Genomic DNA, 17,786 nt, shown 5'->3' with positions numbered 1-17,786 from the left:
CTTCTGCATGGCCCCAGGCTCCTTCACAGATGATGTCTGCGAAGGGAACCTCTTGACTCTACTGGATCTAGAGCTGGTCATAGACTATGTCACAACTGCTGTCCCTCTCACCCCGCAGCTGGCGCACGTGGTCACTGCTTGAAGTCCCCCTTGCTTCTTGCCTGCTCCATCCTCAGTGCTCTAGATAGCTTGGACCTTCAGAGCCACGGCCTTGCCCTCCACCTTGACCTGAATATTTACGTGTGCAAATCCCCTTTCCCTTCAGCCTGGACAACAGAGTTGGGGTGGTTTCAAGAGGAATTTTGCCAGAAAGCTAAGGGAAAAAAAAAATCTAAAACAGCGAAACTCGAATGGATGTGTATCGGGAATACTCATTGCTCTTTTCAAGATCCTGCCAACCAGTCGGGCTGGTTCGCTGAGCCTAGCTCAGGAATCAGTCGCCCTGGTCACACCTGCTTGGCTTCCTAACTGAGTGGTCTCCAGGCAGAGTTGCTGGGGTCAGGGAACTAGCAGCACTGAGCCTGCTTCTGAATCACGCCCTCCCTCCACACACACAGAGGTATCTTCTTCGGCCCTGATGATGCTCTACAGCACAGCCCCAACACCTGAGTTCTGACCTAGACCTCTCCCACCATGTGTGGGAGATGCAGGTAGCCTGCCCTCCCGTGGCTTTCAATGGTTCAGGACTCAGAAGTCGTCCGATGGCCATATCTGTCCTGTTGTTTTGTCTGAACGGTGTTCACTAGCCAAGTATCCCAGGTGATAAATTCTACCTTTTGTGGAAGTTAGCTGGTTGTCTATTTTTAAGACACCATCTGGAACCAGACTTTAGGGAGCAGGGCTGGGACTGCGGGAAACAGGAGTTGGCTCCCCGAGATCCACAGACCCTTAGACACCCCACTCTTCTCTAACTACGTTCTGCTTAAACTTGTTGGATATAACTCATTCTCCTTCGATTGAAGATCAGAAATGAGAACACTCTCTGAGTAGCAATGAATACTTCATCCTCTCTCTAGCCAGGTAACTCTTACATCTCTGCAGGTGCCCTTCCCAAAATAGCGCCCAAGGAATGACATCATAGAACTCAAGTCTTGATAGTTTTATAGGATCAAGTTCCTGAAGCTCACAGTGACCATGGCATGAGGAGAGTGTTTTGGTTCCCAGTTCTCCTACTTCTTTTCTTCAGCCTCCTCCATTAACCCAACTTTGAAGTGCTGACCGTGACAGCAGATAAGACCCACCACATCCATGACCTTCCTCCTTCATTTTCCTTGCATGGTGTGGCTGGGGAGAGGGCTGAACTGGCTTCTAAGGAGGAGTCCAGCTAGAGATGAGAGGGCTGCTCTAAGTGTCTCCACCACAGCCCTCTCCAATACCCACTTCTGTCCTCCATGAAGACACTGTTAGCTTCCCTTCTTCCCGTAATCCACTTGGGTGGGAGATGAGGAGCTAGGCTTGCTTAGGCCAAAAGCCCTGCTTGTGAGGAGAGAGTTTGATGTCATGAAGATGCTGCTTTGCTTTCAGTGGGAATCCAAGTCTCCCTAGATCATAGGGAATAAACCTAGTTTGGTTTACTTCCTTTTGTTTTAACAATCCCAGCGACAGAACTCTCCAGAAGCCCAGTGATAATGGACCTCTGCTACAGAGAAGCATAGGCCCAGATCTACATCTGTGGGAAGGCCTGGGGACAGACAGGAGAGTGGTCTGGATGCTCTTCTGGCCATCTCAGGGACAATTCAGGAGGAATCTGAAAGTTGAAGGGGAACAGAATTATGACTAGATCTCAGGCTCCCTTTGGGCTCTTCTCCGGAGCTTGTTGATCAAGGTCACATGTCAGGCAGCCAGCCAGATACTTACCACCAGCCTTGGGCACAGCACCACTGAGCTGACTTCGATGGGAAGAGACCCTAAAGTCCGGAGGCCAGGGAGGCAGCCCCCTCCCCAGCCTCTGGGTGTGGCTAACCTCAGCATCCTCCAGCCAGTCTGGCCTCCACTCCCACAGAGGCAGAGAGAAACTTCGGGTCAGGGAGAGATCGTCCCGAGGGGAGGGAGGGGAGGAAGCATCTGCGGGGGAAGGCAGATGGTCAGCTCCCAGGGACCCAGGCTAAGGCAGAAAGCTTAGGACTGGTTTAGGGTACACATACATCACCACCCCTAAATGTAACCTGGCCTCTCAGTCTATCAGTTCCAGTGGCTGCAGCCCCTGGGCCTGACGTATGTGTTTCTCTACAGAGCAGTTTGCCATGTTTTCTCCCACACCAGCTCTGGCTCTCTGCACTCTTCCTTTACTAGCCTTGAGTAGCCTCTTCCCTGTGTGATGGGCACTTCTGATCTGGATAAGTTTTGTCCTGACATGTCCTATAAGCCTCACTGTTTTTCTTGAGGCCCAAAGGTACAGTAAGGGTGAGATAGGCATGCAGGATCTCGCGCGCGCGCGCGCGCGCGCGCGCGCGCGTGTGTGTGTGTGTGTGTGTGTGTGTGTGTGTGTGTGTGTGTGTGTATGTATGTAATCACCTCCTGCTGACACGGAGAGAAGCTGAGCCCAGGTGTTCCTCAACCTCAGCCACAAACAGGCAATCATGAGGCTTGGAAGCACAGCAGGAGCGAGGAGGCATATGAAATGCCAGCTGAGAGAAGCTGGCTGAAGCAGCTCTTCCTGAGACCCACATCCGGGGAATAGCATGGTCCTGGAGGTGGGGGTTAGGCTGGATTCCTCCAGGCTTCAGAATTGGACCATTTGTCCTTGATCTATGAGGGATCTTAGGCAAGTTAAAACATCTGTTTGACCTAGTGTTTCCTGATTTGGAAAAGAGAGGTAAAGAATATTCCTCCTGGACTTCTTAATAATGCATATGAAGCACTTCTTCCAGTACCTAGGACTTATCAATCGTTCAGTAAAAACTACCTTCCCTCCTTTTTGAGATAAAATTTTACTATGCAGCTCAGGCTGGCCTGGAATTCATAATTTTCCTGTTTCGGCTTCCCAAATGCTGAGATTTCAGGCATGTGCTGCCACACCTCAATAACACTGATTGTTTAAAAGACAGTGAGGGTAATGATGACCAGGAAGCCTTGACTCTTCGTTAGGGAGAAAGGGAACTGTTTCCACTCTAAGGGAGGCAGGTGGCCCCACATACCAGTGAAGACGCAGTCAGCTTCCCTGGGCTCCAGACCAAAACCAAAGCTATCCACGGCCACTGCCAGGGCACGGGCAAAGTGAGCATCTGCGAGGAAGGAGCCATCGGAGGAGCTGACCAGGCTGGCCCTGGCACTGGGGGCATTGTCCTCAGATGCTGAGCCCCAACCGTTGGCCAGGGAGCCCTCGCTGGGAGTAGGGGTGGGGCAGGGCCGAGGTGGGCACAGTAAGTTCCCCACCTCGGACCCGACACCCCCACCAGCTCTGCCCATGTCTGCCAGTCCTGAGGATGTTGGGATACTGATATAGCCATAGGTGGTTGGGGGTGAAGGAGCTCTTGGCATAGGAGATACACTGTTCCTAAAAGGCAAAAATGGGAGACAGTACACTGGTTAGGCCACAGTGGCAGGGGCATGGCAATTGAGGCAGGTTTGTGTGCTCCCCCGCATGCTTAGCGGGACGGTTCCAGCTCTCCCAGGATACTCACCTGGGTGTCTCCTCCCCTTCACTGAGCTCCAGGCACAGGGCCACCTCCTCGGGGGTGAGTACACTGTCCTGATCCTCCTCTAAGGATGACAGCGACGAGCTGGACAGGTTGCTGGAAGCCGGGCTAGGACAGGAGAGGAAAGAGGCCTGGGGGCTGGCAGGCCTGGAAGAGCTTAGGATGGAGAGAGGGGCTGCTGTCCGTGGGTCCGAGGCGGGAGCTTGGGGCTTCTCCACACACCTGGTTAGGGGACCAGAGAGATGGCAGATTAGTTAAGGTCATCCTTCGGGCCCACATCTCATAGCTCTGGTCTCATCCCAGCCACACTCCCCACACCCTCAGTGTCCCAACTCTATTTCCTGGCCCGCGCCCTCTTACTGGGTCTGTGGATCACGACTGGGGGTTCCACAAAGAGAGAGGGGTGTTGGAGGGAGTGGACGAGTTGCTAGCTCATTCGAGTTGCGTTGATGCTGTGGTCCCAGGGCATGCCAGGCTACCACACCTCGGGGGGCTTCTCCTGGGGAACAAGACTTGGGGCCTGAGAACAAAAGAATTTCTAAAATCTCATGAATTCCAAATCCCAACCTGCTCAGACCCCAATTTATTCCCCCTTAGGGAACCTCTCTCACCTGGGCTCTGGGAAAGGTTCTTGGAGGCTCTGCTTCCCAACTCCCAGGCCCAGATTTCCATGGGGTGGCTGCCGCGGAGCAGTGGGGAGCTGTTGGCTTGATGCAGCTCTACAAAGGAAAGAAGCTGTTAGGGACGATGGGAGTAGGCTTTTCAGGCCCCATGCACAGGCCCTGCCTTTAGGCTTCGTATTCACCCAGACCTTCGGACCTTGGATCTAGATAACAGAGGGAGACAACTACTCCTCTCTGCCCCCATCTTTCTCCAGCCCGATAAACTGGAAAGGGCACTGAGTGGTTTAGCTGTGTGACCTCAGGGAAACGCATCAAGCTTTCTGAATATCAAGTTCATTTGTAAACAACCACTTCAAAGGATGATGTTGAGAATTCAATAAAAACAGATTGTAAAGCTCCTGCTCCAGACAGATGCTTCCAGAACCAACTTTCTTTTCTTGGACTGTGTGCATGCCAGTTTTCCTGGTCTCTATTCCCCCACATTGCTCCTTTCCTCATCAATTTCTGCTCTGTGGAGACAAATAGTCCTCTTCTTAGAGAGAATCTGCTAACAATTTCCATTTCTCACATCGTCTCGTCCTGAGATGCTTCACTGTTGCTTTACTGGGGAGCGGGGAAGACAGGATTGGGGGCGAGGTGAAACAGAGCCAAGTGAAAACCTCAGCCTCAGGCTAGGAAGCCCCATGGCAGAAAGGAAAGCTTCGTAAGTAGAAATGAGGGTGTGGCTCCATTGTAGGGCACATGCTTGGAAAGCTCTGGGTTCAAGCTTCAGCATCAAAGAGGAGGAAGGAAGGAAGTGGGGGGGGGGAAGGAAGGAAGTGGGGGGGAGGAAGGAAAGAAGTTGGGGAGAGGAAGGAAGGAAGTGGGGGGAGGAAGGAAGGAAATGGGGGAAGGAGGAAGAAAGGAAGTGGGGGTGGGAAGAGGAAGGGAAGAAGAAATAAATGGCTGTAGAAAATAACTCATCTTTTTCTAAAACTGTTAATGTTCCAGGAGAGATCATACATTCCACTAAAGTCATTGTGCCTCTCTGCACAAACACAGTTTTGTTTGTTTGGTTGGTTGTTTGGTTGGTTGCTTGGTTGGTTTTGAGGATTGAATCCAGGGCCCAGTGCATGCCGATTGACAGCTTTACCACTGAGTTTATGACTCCTAAATGAGACCTATTCCAATTCTTTTTAGCTGGCATTTCATTATCACTCAAGATTGATAATACAATAGCCCCGAGCAAAATGGGAAAGAATGCCAGCTTATTAATATTTACAGTCACATAAAATTGTCCATATTGAACAAGCTCTTAATTACTCTTAATCCACCCTGTCTTTTTACTAAAGTTGGATTTTATCTGTTCAAAAACAACTGACTGTAAAAACATCTGCCAGGTCTCTCTAAGCAGTTCAGAGAGTCCATAGCGATGGCCGGCAGAGTTCAGTGCCAGGCTCTGCAGGGCGGCGGCTGGGAACACAGTTCCCAGAGCCTGGACCTTCCCAAATGATTCCCAGGGAACTCAGCAGCCTTTGGAGACAGATCATCCTGGCTTCAAAGCTGAGCTCCCCAGCTTATTTGGGAATGTTGAGCAAGTCACCCAATCATTCCGTCAATCTTTTCCTCTCTGTAAATTTAGAGAAACACTGTCCTCCTCAAAGATCAAACATGATAATAAATATAAGTAATCAGCTATTTCATAGTAGTCGTTTGAGAAATGGCGATCATAATTGTCTCCTTCTAGAACGTCGAAACAGGCAGCTAGCTGGAAGTAAAGAGATAAATCTGTCCCAAAAGTATTATAGGCATCCCTCATATTACAGGGGACTGGGTCCAGCATCCCTAGGAGGAACAGTTTTCATCCTTGGATGGTTGAGTTTGTGAGTACAGAATCTTTGGTATACATACTTCTCTCTAAAAAGCAAAGTGAGAGGCAGGGTCCAAGCAAACCAGTGTATGACGTGTGGGGCACGAGTTGCGGGAAACCTGAGGTTTTTTCAGCACTGGTTGCCTGAGGCCAGACTCCAGATGTACTTGTTTGTTGGTCAACACAGACGGGATTCATAAGAGGGAAAAAGGTGTGCCCAATGTTCCTTGTATCCACCATGCCTAGTACGCAGTTAAATTGCATGCAGTTGGCATGTTTGTTAAATGATCTCTAAGTCACCTTGACTGCAGAGCCAAGGCTCACTACTGTAGAGAAAAAGCTATGGTGAGCAAACACCCAGCTGAGTGTTCTGCGGACCGAGATAGAGGTCTGCGTCCACTAGGAGATAATGGGAGGTTGGGAGTGGTGCTCAGCCCACACTCAACTTGTTTAAGGTCAGCGGACCGCATTACCACTTCTAGTCCCACCCCTACCTGCCCCAGAACATGGCTTTTCTCTCCACCCTTACCTTGCTTCTTTTTGGCTTTCCAAACCTCTGCAGGGGCCAGAGACATGCGTGGGGAATAGAGTCCCCTGCGGCTGCAGAGACTATCTGAGCTGGCCCAGGGGCTGGAGGTTCCGGCCAACTTGGATGGAAGGCGCCTAGCAGCTGGTGTCCGGGGGCTCGGCCGGACTGGAGGGCTGGAAGGCTGCTCCGCGATGAGGGAGCCATAAAAAGTGCTGGTGTCTGGAAGCAGGGGCACACCAGGGCTCCGAGGGTCCCAGGAGATCACTGTCATAAAAACGACAAGAGGAGTTATGGTGAGCACATTGCACTCCATCTCCGCTTTCCATCCCCGCGGTCCCTTCGCAAGAGGCATAGTCACAGGAGCGCCTGCCGTCTAGTGGGTCCCGAGGGTCCACTCCCAGCCGACTACTGAGGCTGCTGCTGCTGCTCAGGTCTCGAGAGCCAGAGGTGGAACGCCAGGTGTCTGCCAGCCATGGGGAGTCACTGTGGTCCATCCTGGGTTAGTGGTGGGGGTGCAGAGCAAGGCAGGGAAGAACAGGAACCAAATTAGTTAAGACGTCCAGCTCAGAGGACAGCAGCAGGAGTAGAAATGTTTGCTTCACCCTTACAGCTGTTTTTCTACATTTTGTAGTTCCTAGAGGACCCCTGACCTGGTACCCCTGAACTCAGCATATCTTTCTATCTTGGGATCAGGGAAGGCTAAACTGTCCAGACCTGGGGAGGGGGTATTAGGGGAAAAACAGTTATGGATACAGAGATGAAAAGAACAAAATGGAGCTTGAAACATGGCTTGAAAATCTCTACCTGTCATAGTTCAGCTGTGCAACCCAAGAACTAAATCTATTGGTCTCTCTGAGCCACACTGTTTCCTCAGCTGTTAAATGGTGACAAAGAGAGCCTGCCTATAGGACTGATGCTGCATACTGAGCTGAGGAAATCCTGAATTACTCTGCTCGCAGAATAGAAGCTTGCTGTGGTCAGTGTTGGCCTCCAGCTGTCTGAATTATCCTTCAAGAGCAGCGATTTGATAACACTACTTCTCCGCTAGAGGCTTCAGCCGCTCCCTATTTACCAAGATAGAGTTCAGATGCCTCCCAGGGCATCTTCCGTGGTCTGGCTTCCAGATTTCAAACCTTATCCTTTGTTCTGATACCAGGTATCCCAGCCAGAACAACGGTTTGCATTTCCCTGTGAATATAGCCAGCGATTTCTCCCACTCCATACTCTTCTCCACAGGGTACATGTGGGCTCCTCTTCCTCCTGTTTCTCTATTCCCCTCCCTGCATCTGGGTCATACTGCATATCCAGCTCCAGGTTGTTCCCCTGCCTGTCCCTGCCTGTCCCTGCCTGTCTGCAAGTTCCTGGTGAGTGGAGACTATTCAAAAATAAATAAATAAATAAAATAAATGGATGAACTGATCTCAATAGAATTCCCCTTGAGGACAAAGGAAGGGGTCCCAGGGAAGCCGAGCAGACAAAGTTCAGGAGGCAGGAGGTAGCTGGAAGAGAGAAGCCAGAGAGCAAGGAAAAACTCAGGACATGATGCCATGCAGCCTGGAACCTTGCTGAAAGGAAACGAGCAGCCCGTGGGCCTGGTATATCCAGTACACAGAAGGTACTCAATAAACGCTTCTCAAATAATTCAGACCCAGAGCGTAAAGACTAATGAAGTTGACAAAGAGAAGAAACGTTTTTCTAGTGTAAAACTCAGCCACTGGTGTGGGGAAGGGGGAGGGGGGAGGGAGAATTGTTTTTTGTTTTGTTTTGTTTTCTTGGAATTTTGTCTCATGACTACAGGCTAGCTCTGGTAGTTAAGCAGTTGCAGCAGAGGTGCCTATTGTTTGGCCCTGGTTTGGCACAGTGAGTAAGAATCTATGACCTGAGGGCTGATCGCCCCCTGCTGGAAGTGTGCCGCATGTGCAAGACAAGTGGATGGCTCAAGAGGCGGGCAACACACAGCATGCTATCAGGTAAATATTGGGAACACAGGGGAATCAAGACACTAGTGCTGGTCTCCTGCCAGCTACTAGTCACTTAACAACGGGAGTAGAGAGAGAAGGTGACAAGAACAACAGACAGGTGGCAAAAACATTCAGGTTTTATGATTCAAGTTGCTCGGCTGTCAGGGGGCTACAGTGGAAGAGACTCATTGCTGCACAGAGTCCAGGAGGGCTTCAGGTACTAGGATCCTAAACTGTCTGGCAGAAGGGTAGACTAAAACTCCACTCAGTTCTCTGCGGAGACTCCACTCACCCTGACCTCTCTGCCCTTCCTAAGGACTTCTCTTTGGCTCTCACCTGTGTTTTAAAATGGCATCCTCACTGGTGTATCTGTACAGACCTGGAAGAAAATGGGGGAACAGAGAAGTGAAGAGCCCACCATCTTCCTAGAGATCGAAGCCCCTCCCTCTGGTATTCTGGCAGGACCCAGGGAGACTTATACACGCGGGCTCTCCTCTTACCTGGGCCCAGGTGCACCCCAGCTTTGCGTCGTCTGTAGATACACACAGCAATGCCCAGTAGCAGCAGCCAGAGCAGGACAGCACCACTGGCAATGACTTCTGGCCGTCTCAAGGTGGCCCTCAGCTGATCCAGGGTCCAGGAAGCATGTTTACTGGGATCTTGGGCCGACTGCTCCATGGCCTGCTCTGTATGGGACGTGGAGCTCAGAGAGAGGGCAAGTAGGACAATGGGGGACCGACAGACAAGAGGGACAGGAGGATGACATGGCAGCTGAAGGATATGGATAGGACCTTTCTCTCACCTAAAAGGAGGCAGACAGGGCTACTGGGCTCTCCTGCCCCAGCACCAGTGACCGCAGCCACTTGTACACAGTAGGAGCCTGGCACTCGTGTGGAGATCTCCAGCTGAGTCTGTTCACCCACGACAGTCCAGTTGGCAGCGGGGAATGAGGTATTATTGCCCAGGTTCCATACCTGGGGCACAAGCAAAGGTGAGCAGCTGCCCCTAGTACGTCCCAGCAGCAGAGCCCTTCATCTGCAGATGGCCATGCGGTCCTCCTAAGCCTGACATCTTCCTGGGGGCTGCTCAACAAAACAACACCACAATCCCTGTGCCCCCTCCTCTACCGAGTGAGAGACTTCTCTCTAGACGATAAAGGAGCAAAGGTAATCTGCTAAAACACACCCAGGACCAGTGGTTCAGAGTGCTTTCGGGTCACCTAGAGGCTTGCTAAAATCGAGGTACCAAGCTCAGTTTTCACTTTCTGATTCAGGAGACCTGGGAAAGGACCTGAGAGTCTGCTTTCCTAACGAGTTCCCAGGTGATTCGCCTCTTGCCAGTCCAGCACCCACATTTTGAGCAATCCTGTCTTAAAGACTTAAGTCTGACCCAGCCTAAGTTTTGATTTGATCAAATCAACCTAACGTTTGATTTCTGTTCTGTTTCTTCCATCTGTGACCATAATCTGGCTTTCCATGTATAAATTGGAGATGATAACCTAAAACTGTTGGTGGGATGAAATGAACAGCAGCTTGTACAATGCGTGGCGAGATCTGGCCGACTGAGTAGGCCCTAGCACGTGAGCTCAACAAAAGCAAAATCCCTCCACTTTTTGGCTCAGATGATGTTTTGTAGTATCATTTTTGTAGGGACTACCTGGTAGCCACGGATGACACCATTATGGTTTTCAGTGGGTGGTGGAGCCCAGCTCACAAGGACACTGCTGTTGCCAGGTTTTAGGGTCACTTCTTGAGGTGGGGCGCTGGGCACTGGAGAAAAGGAAGAGACTGTTAGAAACGCTCAAGAAGAGGACTCTGAGAGGGTCGAGAGGCACCCGAGGATGGAGAGTCAGAGTCTCACAAGGAAAGATACTTCTTACAGCTGTTTACTTCACCATGCAGAAGAAGAGTCCCCCTCTTCTCCCCCAGCATGTCCAGACTGGACTAGGATAAATAAGGAACACCCCCCGCCTCCCCATACACACACATCAATCAGGACCCTTCACTGACCTTGTTCTGGCAGCCTCAGGAGCAACACATTGCTGTCCGGGCCTCGAGCCCGGCCGGAGGACGGTCTGACTTTGAATTCGTAGTCCTGGCCCCAGTGGAGGCCCCCAAGCTTTGCACTCTGCAAGCCACCCAGCAGCACCTCTGTCCATGGAGATCCCTGGTCCCTGGGGTCCCTCTGGGCCCTGAACAAGGCCGTGTATGACTCAGCAGGTGCAGCAGGGCCGCTCACCTGGGAAGAAGTTGGAGTAAGGATAAGGGCTTGGGGAGTTCATGACATCCCTCATCTGAACTCTGAATAGGCTCTCACATCCTGGGTCCTCCGCCTCACCTTCCAGCTGAGCCACACAGTTGGTCCAGGCTTGGGGCCTTTCAAGGGTTCTGGGTTCAGCAGGGTCACGTTTTCCAGCTGAATACGAACAGCCAGAAGTTCCAGATATTCCTTGTGGTCCCGTGACTCTGTGGGGGAACACAGGGGTGGGATGGGGGAGGGAAACATAGCTTCATCATGGACAAACTTGTCTGCCAGAGTTTTCAGGCCTTGAGTACTCCTGTGTCCATTCTAGCCTCACACAGGGAAGCCTCACCAATCCCAGACTGAGCCCTGCATACCCGAACCCCATACCTGGCCACCATACTAACTGGAGTCCTGTACCTTACTTTAGACACTGTGTGTGGGTTTAAGCTCATATGTGTGCATGTGGGTTTTAGTATGCATATGGAAGTCAAAAGTTGACAATAAAGTCCTTATTATTGCTTTCTACCTTGATTGATTGATGATTGATTTTTGAGACAAGTTCTCTCACTGAACCTGGAGCTCACTGTGTAGACCAGACTGGCTGGCTGGCTCCTGGACCCCACCTGTTTCCACTCCACCCCAGTACTGGGATTATAGACACGCGCTGCCATGCTCCGCTTTTCTGTGGGTGCTGGAGATCTGGACTCAAGTCCCCACGTATGTGAAACGAGCAGCCTCAGGAGCAATACATTGCTGTTATCTTCTGAGACCTTACGTTGGACTTTAGCTGACTCCCGTTCTTACCCCGGACAGACACCCTGGCTGCTCGGCTCTCCCGTTGCCCCGCGTTGTTGGTGGCCATACACATATAGGTCCCTGTATCATTCTTCTCTGCTCTTGCCACCATCAGGGAATCCCCGGACACCTGCCAGTACAGACACTCCATGACGTCTTCAAGAGGAGAAGAAGCGTAGAGGCTGGAGGGCAACTTGGGGTCTCACTGCCCTCTCGTCCTCAGACCTGCCAGGGGACATGCCAACTGGAGGGCAGGTCAGTTGCTTGGTGTGCCCAGGACATGATGAAGTTCCGGGGAAAGGGGCTCCACTTACTGTGTGCCTCCTTGGCTGGAGGACCAGTGGTTTCCCGTCTTTCCACCATGAGACTGAAGGCTTTGGGTAGCCCCAGGGTGGCCCACACTCAAGAACCAACTTCTCACCCACCACGACCACTGTGTCCCGAGGCTGAATCTGGAAGTCCTCCTGAAGGACTGTTAGGAGGACATCAGGTCAACAGGAAGCATGTCTACTCCCCCGCCCCGCCCCCCTAGTCCTTCACTGGTATCTCCTAGCATGCTTACCCCATTCCCCATTCTGCTATACCCACTTCCTTGGCCTTCTATGTCTAACTTAACCTAGCTCTCCTTCCCAAGAACCCCCCCCCCCCCGCCCAGGCCTCCCTTTACAGATAGCCCCTCATATTTCCTGGACACAAGCATCTCGACCTAGCTTTACTTCACCCTGGGTCTACCCTCCCAAGCCTTACCAGCCACAGACAGCCTAGCACCCCGGCTCACTGCTGTGCCCAGCCGGTTGCTGGCCTCACATGTGTAGATGCCCAGGACTGCTGAGAGGATGTTTTGGTCATCTTGGGGCCGTCCCTGGACAGGGGGCCGACGTAGCAAGAGGGTCCCATCAGGCAGAAGGTAATGTAGGTCTGGGGTCGCCATGCTGAGGGGCTGCCCATTCAGCAGCCAGCGGATAGTGGGAGGCGGTTGGCCTGACGCTTTGCAGCTCATCCTGGCTGGGCCGGAGCCCTGAAGTAGCTGGTCCTCGGGATGAACTAGGATCTGGGGGGGAGAATCCAGAGCCTTGCCTCCTAGGAGGGAAAGAGAGATTCTCTGCACCCCTTCGTGTCTTGTGTAGGAGTTTGCCAGTTGGCTTATATTAGCAAATATCTATTTCCAAATAGCTAGCTAGAAGAGGAGAGGGTCAGTGTGCACAGGCCAGGGTCTGCATAGCCCTTTCTGTCTCTCTGACACACAGCCATACCCCACCACCACCACCATCATAGTCTCTGGTACTCCCACTGCTAATGAGAAATAAAGACACCAGAGATCCTCTTTTGTCCTGCTGACCGTGGATCCAGCTATGAATCCAGAAGCATGGGCTAGAAAAGAGAGGGCCCCACTCACCCATGATGAGTAGAAGCAGTAGAGGCAGAGGCCACCTAGTCCCCAGGAGGCCCACTCCTCCAGAGCCCATGGCTTCTCTCAGCTGCTTTCCCTGTCCCACACACTTTGTCCCGGTTGCTCTGAGCTCACAGCGGTAAGGGAAGGAGGGGAGGGGTGGGGTGGTGGTAGTTGTTTGTGACTGAGACTCTGTCCCAGTAGGGAAGCAGCTTTGAGGAAACGGATGCTTCCTGACCGGCCCTGGCCCTTGGTGCCTTAGAGAACTGGGAGGAGACCAGAGGTGAGAAACTCTCTAATCTCTACACTTGAGCTGTAACCCTGGACACTTAACTTCAGCCCTAAGGGTTACCTAATGTCTAAGTTAGGGTTTCTTAAATGAAATCCTCACACTGACCATAATTGTATTCACATCCTTAATTCTCCAACCTTACAGCTCTATTTGAAGCTTATGCTTAAATCTTGGTCTCTATCCTTTCCCATTAGACAGACACCTAACAGAGGGAAATAGGGACCAGAGGTGGAGCCTCAGACACAGGAGTGAGGAGCTGAAGATAGAGTCCAAAGGGGTTGCAGGCCAATAAATCAAAGAAGAAGGGGAGCAGTATGTATCCTTGGTCCATTCCCTAGGAACAGATAGACTGAGCCTCAGGAGACTAGAACAGAGGAATGACCCAGAACCTTGGGAACAAGCTGTGAAAATCCCATGGACTGTGTCCACATTTTTTCCCTAAAAGACTTGAAAATTGGGTCTGTGGGGTCTTGGGCAGACTCCTTCATCCTCACAGTGAGTTTCCCTTCTCTGTATAATGGGAATATTAATAATCGAGCCCACCTTGAGATCCAGAGTAAAAATGGAATCAGATGAGACATAAAACTACTTAACACAGACAGTGCTTGACACATGAGTGACATTTTTTTTGGCTCATTTTAATGCACATCCCATCACTGAAGCTATTTGAAGCATCATCAGTGGGGATGAGTTTCAGGCTTTGGGAAGATGGTTGGAATGAAGCCTTCTCAGAGTCTTGCCTGGCCTGACCCCTGTCTCCTATGTCTACATAAGCAAACAAGCTTTGCGGCACCCAGCTGACTACATTGGCCCCTCCCTAAAACCCAGAGAGACTGCTCTCTTCTCAGCCCAGCTCCTGTTTACCAGTCTCTTCCTTCCAAATCTGGAATCTCAGCCATTTCCTAGAGCTGTGCACGGAAGGCCAAGGCCAGGCTCTGGGCCTCAGCGGAAGAGCGTCCAGCCTTTGTTCTCAATTGTTCTGGCCAGCTTCTCTGGAGGCCCCTAAGCCAGCTGACCCTTCTCCCTTCCTCCCCCTCCCTACTGAGCTTCAGGCTTGGTCTCAAGCTCTGATAACTGACAAAGTAGAAGGCGCCTTCTCTGCTTCACTTCTCTCTCCTGAGACAGACCAAGACAGATTAAGACCAAATCAGTAAAAGAAAACACTACCGTCTCAACGAACTGAGTGATTGCATGGTCTACAGAATGGATGGAGAGAAGGTAATAGAGTGACTGAGCTAGATGGATGGGAACTGGGGTCAGAAAGAACAGGAGATTTCAGGAATAGAAGCACAGCGGGTGTGGTGGCACAGGGCTGCAATCCCAGCATACAGAGGGTCATGAATTTGAGTCCAGTCCAGGCTGGACCCTGTCTGAAAACAAAACAAGACAACAACAAAAAACCCCAACAAAGTAAAGCAAAAAATGGAATCATTGAGGGTGTTCACCAAGCCTGACTTCTCTGTGGAGGGTCCATAGGGACAAGGATGTGTGAGGTCAGATTGATGAAAGACATTTATATGGCTGAAGTCAGCCAAAGACAGGACAGGAAAGGGTGTGGCCGGCAGGTTCAATGACCCCATGGCTAACCTGGGATTTCCCAGGTACGCAGGGGCCAAGAGCGGCTGAACTCCACAAGAATGCTGTCGGCAACAGTCCCTTCTCAGTCTCTTTTGCTGCTACTTGAACTAACCAAGTTCTCTGCTCATGTTCCAATGTCAACTTGGTTTTATTTTAGTTTCTATAACCCAGAAAGATGGCATGTATTTTCCTCAAAAGACAAAAAAGGTCAGTGTCAAAGGAGCTCAGATTTGTCCCCAGGCCTGGGCCCAGGTGAGTAGAATGGACAGGGGAGACAGGGAACACAGGGAGAGAACCAGAGTCTACGGCAGTTGAGGAGTGGCCTCTACCTATAGACATATAGTCCTATAGTCCCCCATGCTTAAAGTTGCTTTTGAAATTGTCTCTTCTCTCCTCAATATGCTGAAGAGCCGTCTGTTGAAAACTGAAGGGGGTCAGAGGGAACTGACTGTGAGCCATTCCTGCGGGACATTGAGATTCCGAACGCATCCAGGGGAACTCGGAGATGCACGTTCATTTCCAGCAACCTGGCCCACTAGCACTCCAATTGTCTCATTTCCACAAGCTAAGGAAGAGCCTACCACATGAGTCATGGGATGATGTGGATGCGTGGGAGCCAACTCCTGTTTCTATTTTAGGAAGTTTGCTGCTTTAGGGGTCTGGTGATGTGCAAGCTCAGTGATCAGCTTAAATTGTACCTTCCTTCACCTCTGGTGCTAGTGTTTTGTGAGTGACTTGTTCCTGGCTGTTTGAAAGAGAGAAGAGAGGAAAAGGACCAAGCATCCTTCTGAGTGGCCCTTCAGAGCCAATTCCTCTTTACATCTGTCTTTTGGCTTCTTTGTAGTATTTTATGCATGTGCGACTGGAGACCCCTCTCCAAGCTGTCAGGGTCAAAGGACAAACAGGTGGTGTTTGAAGCCAGATACAGGTGAGTATTCTACTGAACAAGCAACCTAAAATAAGTTGGATAACCTCTCTCAGGCCATTTCCTCACTTATAAAACATCTGGAGGGCTATGTTGTACCCAGGAAACTTAAGTATGTTTTAAAAACCAGAAATGTATTAATTGACCCTTAAATGTCCTGGGTACAAGTACAGCACAGTTCTCTTCCTGAGCAGCACAGCCAACGCTACATACACTGGGGTCTAAAGTCTTCTTTCCTTTTAAAAAAGTATTTATTTCTATATTATGTGTATGGGTATTTCTGGGCTTCACCTGCAGTGCCCTCAGAAGGTACTGGATTCCATGGGACTGGAGTTACAGGTAGTTGTGAGCCAATATTTGGGTGCTGGGAATTGAACCCTGGTCCTCTGAGAGAGCATCCAGTGCTTTTAACTACTGAGTCATCTCTCCAGCCCCTCTTTTCTTTCCTTTTGCTCGAGTCAGGTTGCTCTCAATCTCTGTAAGTTTTTTAATCTTTGTCCCAAGCGGCCAATGGCTGGAGAGAAACTGAGTCAAGCTAGGACACAATGATGACTTCCTCTTTGCTGGCTAGGAATAGTGTGCTGATGTCACTTTGCTGGCTCAACTTATCTCTTAGTTCTTTGTTCTATCCCCGAGGCCTGAAATCACGTCTGTATGTACATACAAACACTCTCTTAAAATCTCCTTACTTGAATGTAGTGTGTGTATGTGTGTCTGTGTGTGTGCGTGTGCGTGTGAGTGTGAGCAACAATGTGGAAGCAGGTGGAGATGAGAGAACACCTTGTAAGAGTTGATTCTCTCTACCATTCAGGTCCTAGGCTGTCAGGCTTGGTGCAAGTTCCCTTTACCCACTCTCTAAGTCATCTTACAGGCTACAACACACCTATTCTCTCAACTCCACATCACCTCTATTTTTTTTTCAAGTAATTATGGGTCACACCTACACCAAACATTGCCTGACTGGAGGTTCAAAGGCTGATGTCTTCTATAGATATAAACTTTATGTTCATTCTGTTATGTGATGTCTCAGTAAGAGGGCTTGGGTCCTAAGAGGGACACTTCTGAAGAGGGCCCAAGGAAACACAGATGCTGAATTGGATGCAATTAGGAATATAGGATGTTCTATAATACTTTCTTTCCAGAAGAGTACCTGGTTATTTCTTCACAATGTGGTGCTTAGCCAAACAGTTCCCTTTTGCCTTTTGTTATGAACAGCACAGTATACTGCCTCAGTCAGGGTCTCTATTGCTGCAATGAAACACCATGACCAACAACAACTTGGGGAGGAAAGAGTTTATTTGGCTTACACTTCCACAGCACTGTTCATCATCTAAAGAAGTCAGGGAAGAAACTCAAACAGGGCAGGAACCTGGAGGCAGGAGCTGACACAGAGGCCATGGAGAGGTGCTGCTTACTGGCTTGCTCCTCATGGCTTGCTCATTCTACTTTCTTATAGAACCAGCCCAGGGGTGGTAGCACCTATAAAGGACAGGGCCTTCCCTCATTAAATACTAATAAGAAACACCCTAAAGACTTGCCTACAGCAACTCTCCCCTCATCCCGAGACAGAGTTTCTCTGTGTAACAGTCGTAGTTGTCCTGGAATTCACTCTGTAGACCAGGCTGACCATGAACTCACAGAGATCCTCCTGCCTCTGCCCTTCAAGTGATGGGATTAAAAGCATACATCACCACCACCTGGTCCTTCAGCAGACATTAAGGAGGTATCTTCTTAATTAAGGTACCCTCTTCCAGGTAACCCTAGCTTGTGTCAAATTTTCACAAAAACTGCCCAGCACAACTACTTCAAATTTTCATTTGAATGAATCCTCCCGAAGCCTGGAATCACACAGAAAGAAGGACTTTAACAATTGTAGGAGCTTTAATCTTGGCTTTTCCAGTCTCCAAAACTGTAAGAAATAAGTCTGTGATGTTTATAAATTACTCAGTCTTAGGTATTTGG

General features: G+C 50.3%; 1 protein-coding gene across 1 annotated transcript; it reads right to left on the bottom strand.

Annotated features, from left to right (window-relative positions):
* Positions 1-1,099: 1,099 nt before the first annotated feature.
* On the bottom strand, positions 1,100-13,154 carry Robo4 (roundabout guidance receptor 4). Its single transcript, XM_059266757.1, has 18 exons — positions 13,036-13,154; positions 12,387-12,719; positions 11,954-12,111; positions 11,649-11,769; positions 10,938-11,065; positions 10,610-10,838; positions 10,257-10,369; positions 9,403-9,574; positions 9,101-9,286; positions 8,937-8,979; positions 6,998-7,134; positions 6,640-6,903; positions 4,250-4,357; positions 3,999-4,158; positions 3,624-3,860; positions 3,138-3,496; positions 1,858-2,064; positions 1,100-1,747 (listed from the first exon to the last, which is right to left on the bottom strand). Exons 1-18 carry the CDS (start codon positions 13,103-13,105, stop codon positions 1,737-1,739), a joined length of 3,036 nt encoding a protein of 1,011 aa, XP_059122740.1. The 5' UTR covers positions 13,106-13,154; the 3' UTR covers positions 1,100-1,736.
* Between the last annotated feature and the right edge of the window lie 4,632 nt (positions 13,155-17,786).

Source organism: Peromyscus eremicus, chromosome 7, assembly GCF_949786415.1.
Source record: "Peromyscus eremicus chromosome 7, PerEre_H2_v1, whole genome shotgun sequence".
Taxonomy (NCBI): Eukaryota; Metazoa; Chordata; class Mammalia; order Rodentia; family Cricetidae; genus Peromyscus; species Peromyscus eremicus.
This window is presented reverse-complemented; position numbering and strand designations above follow the sequence as displayed.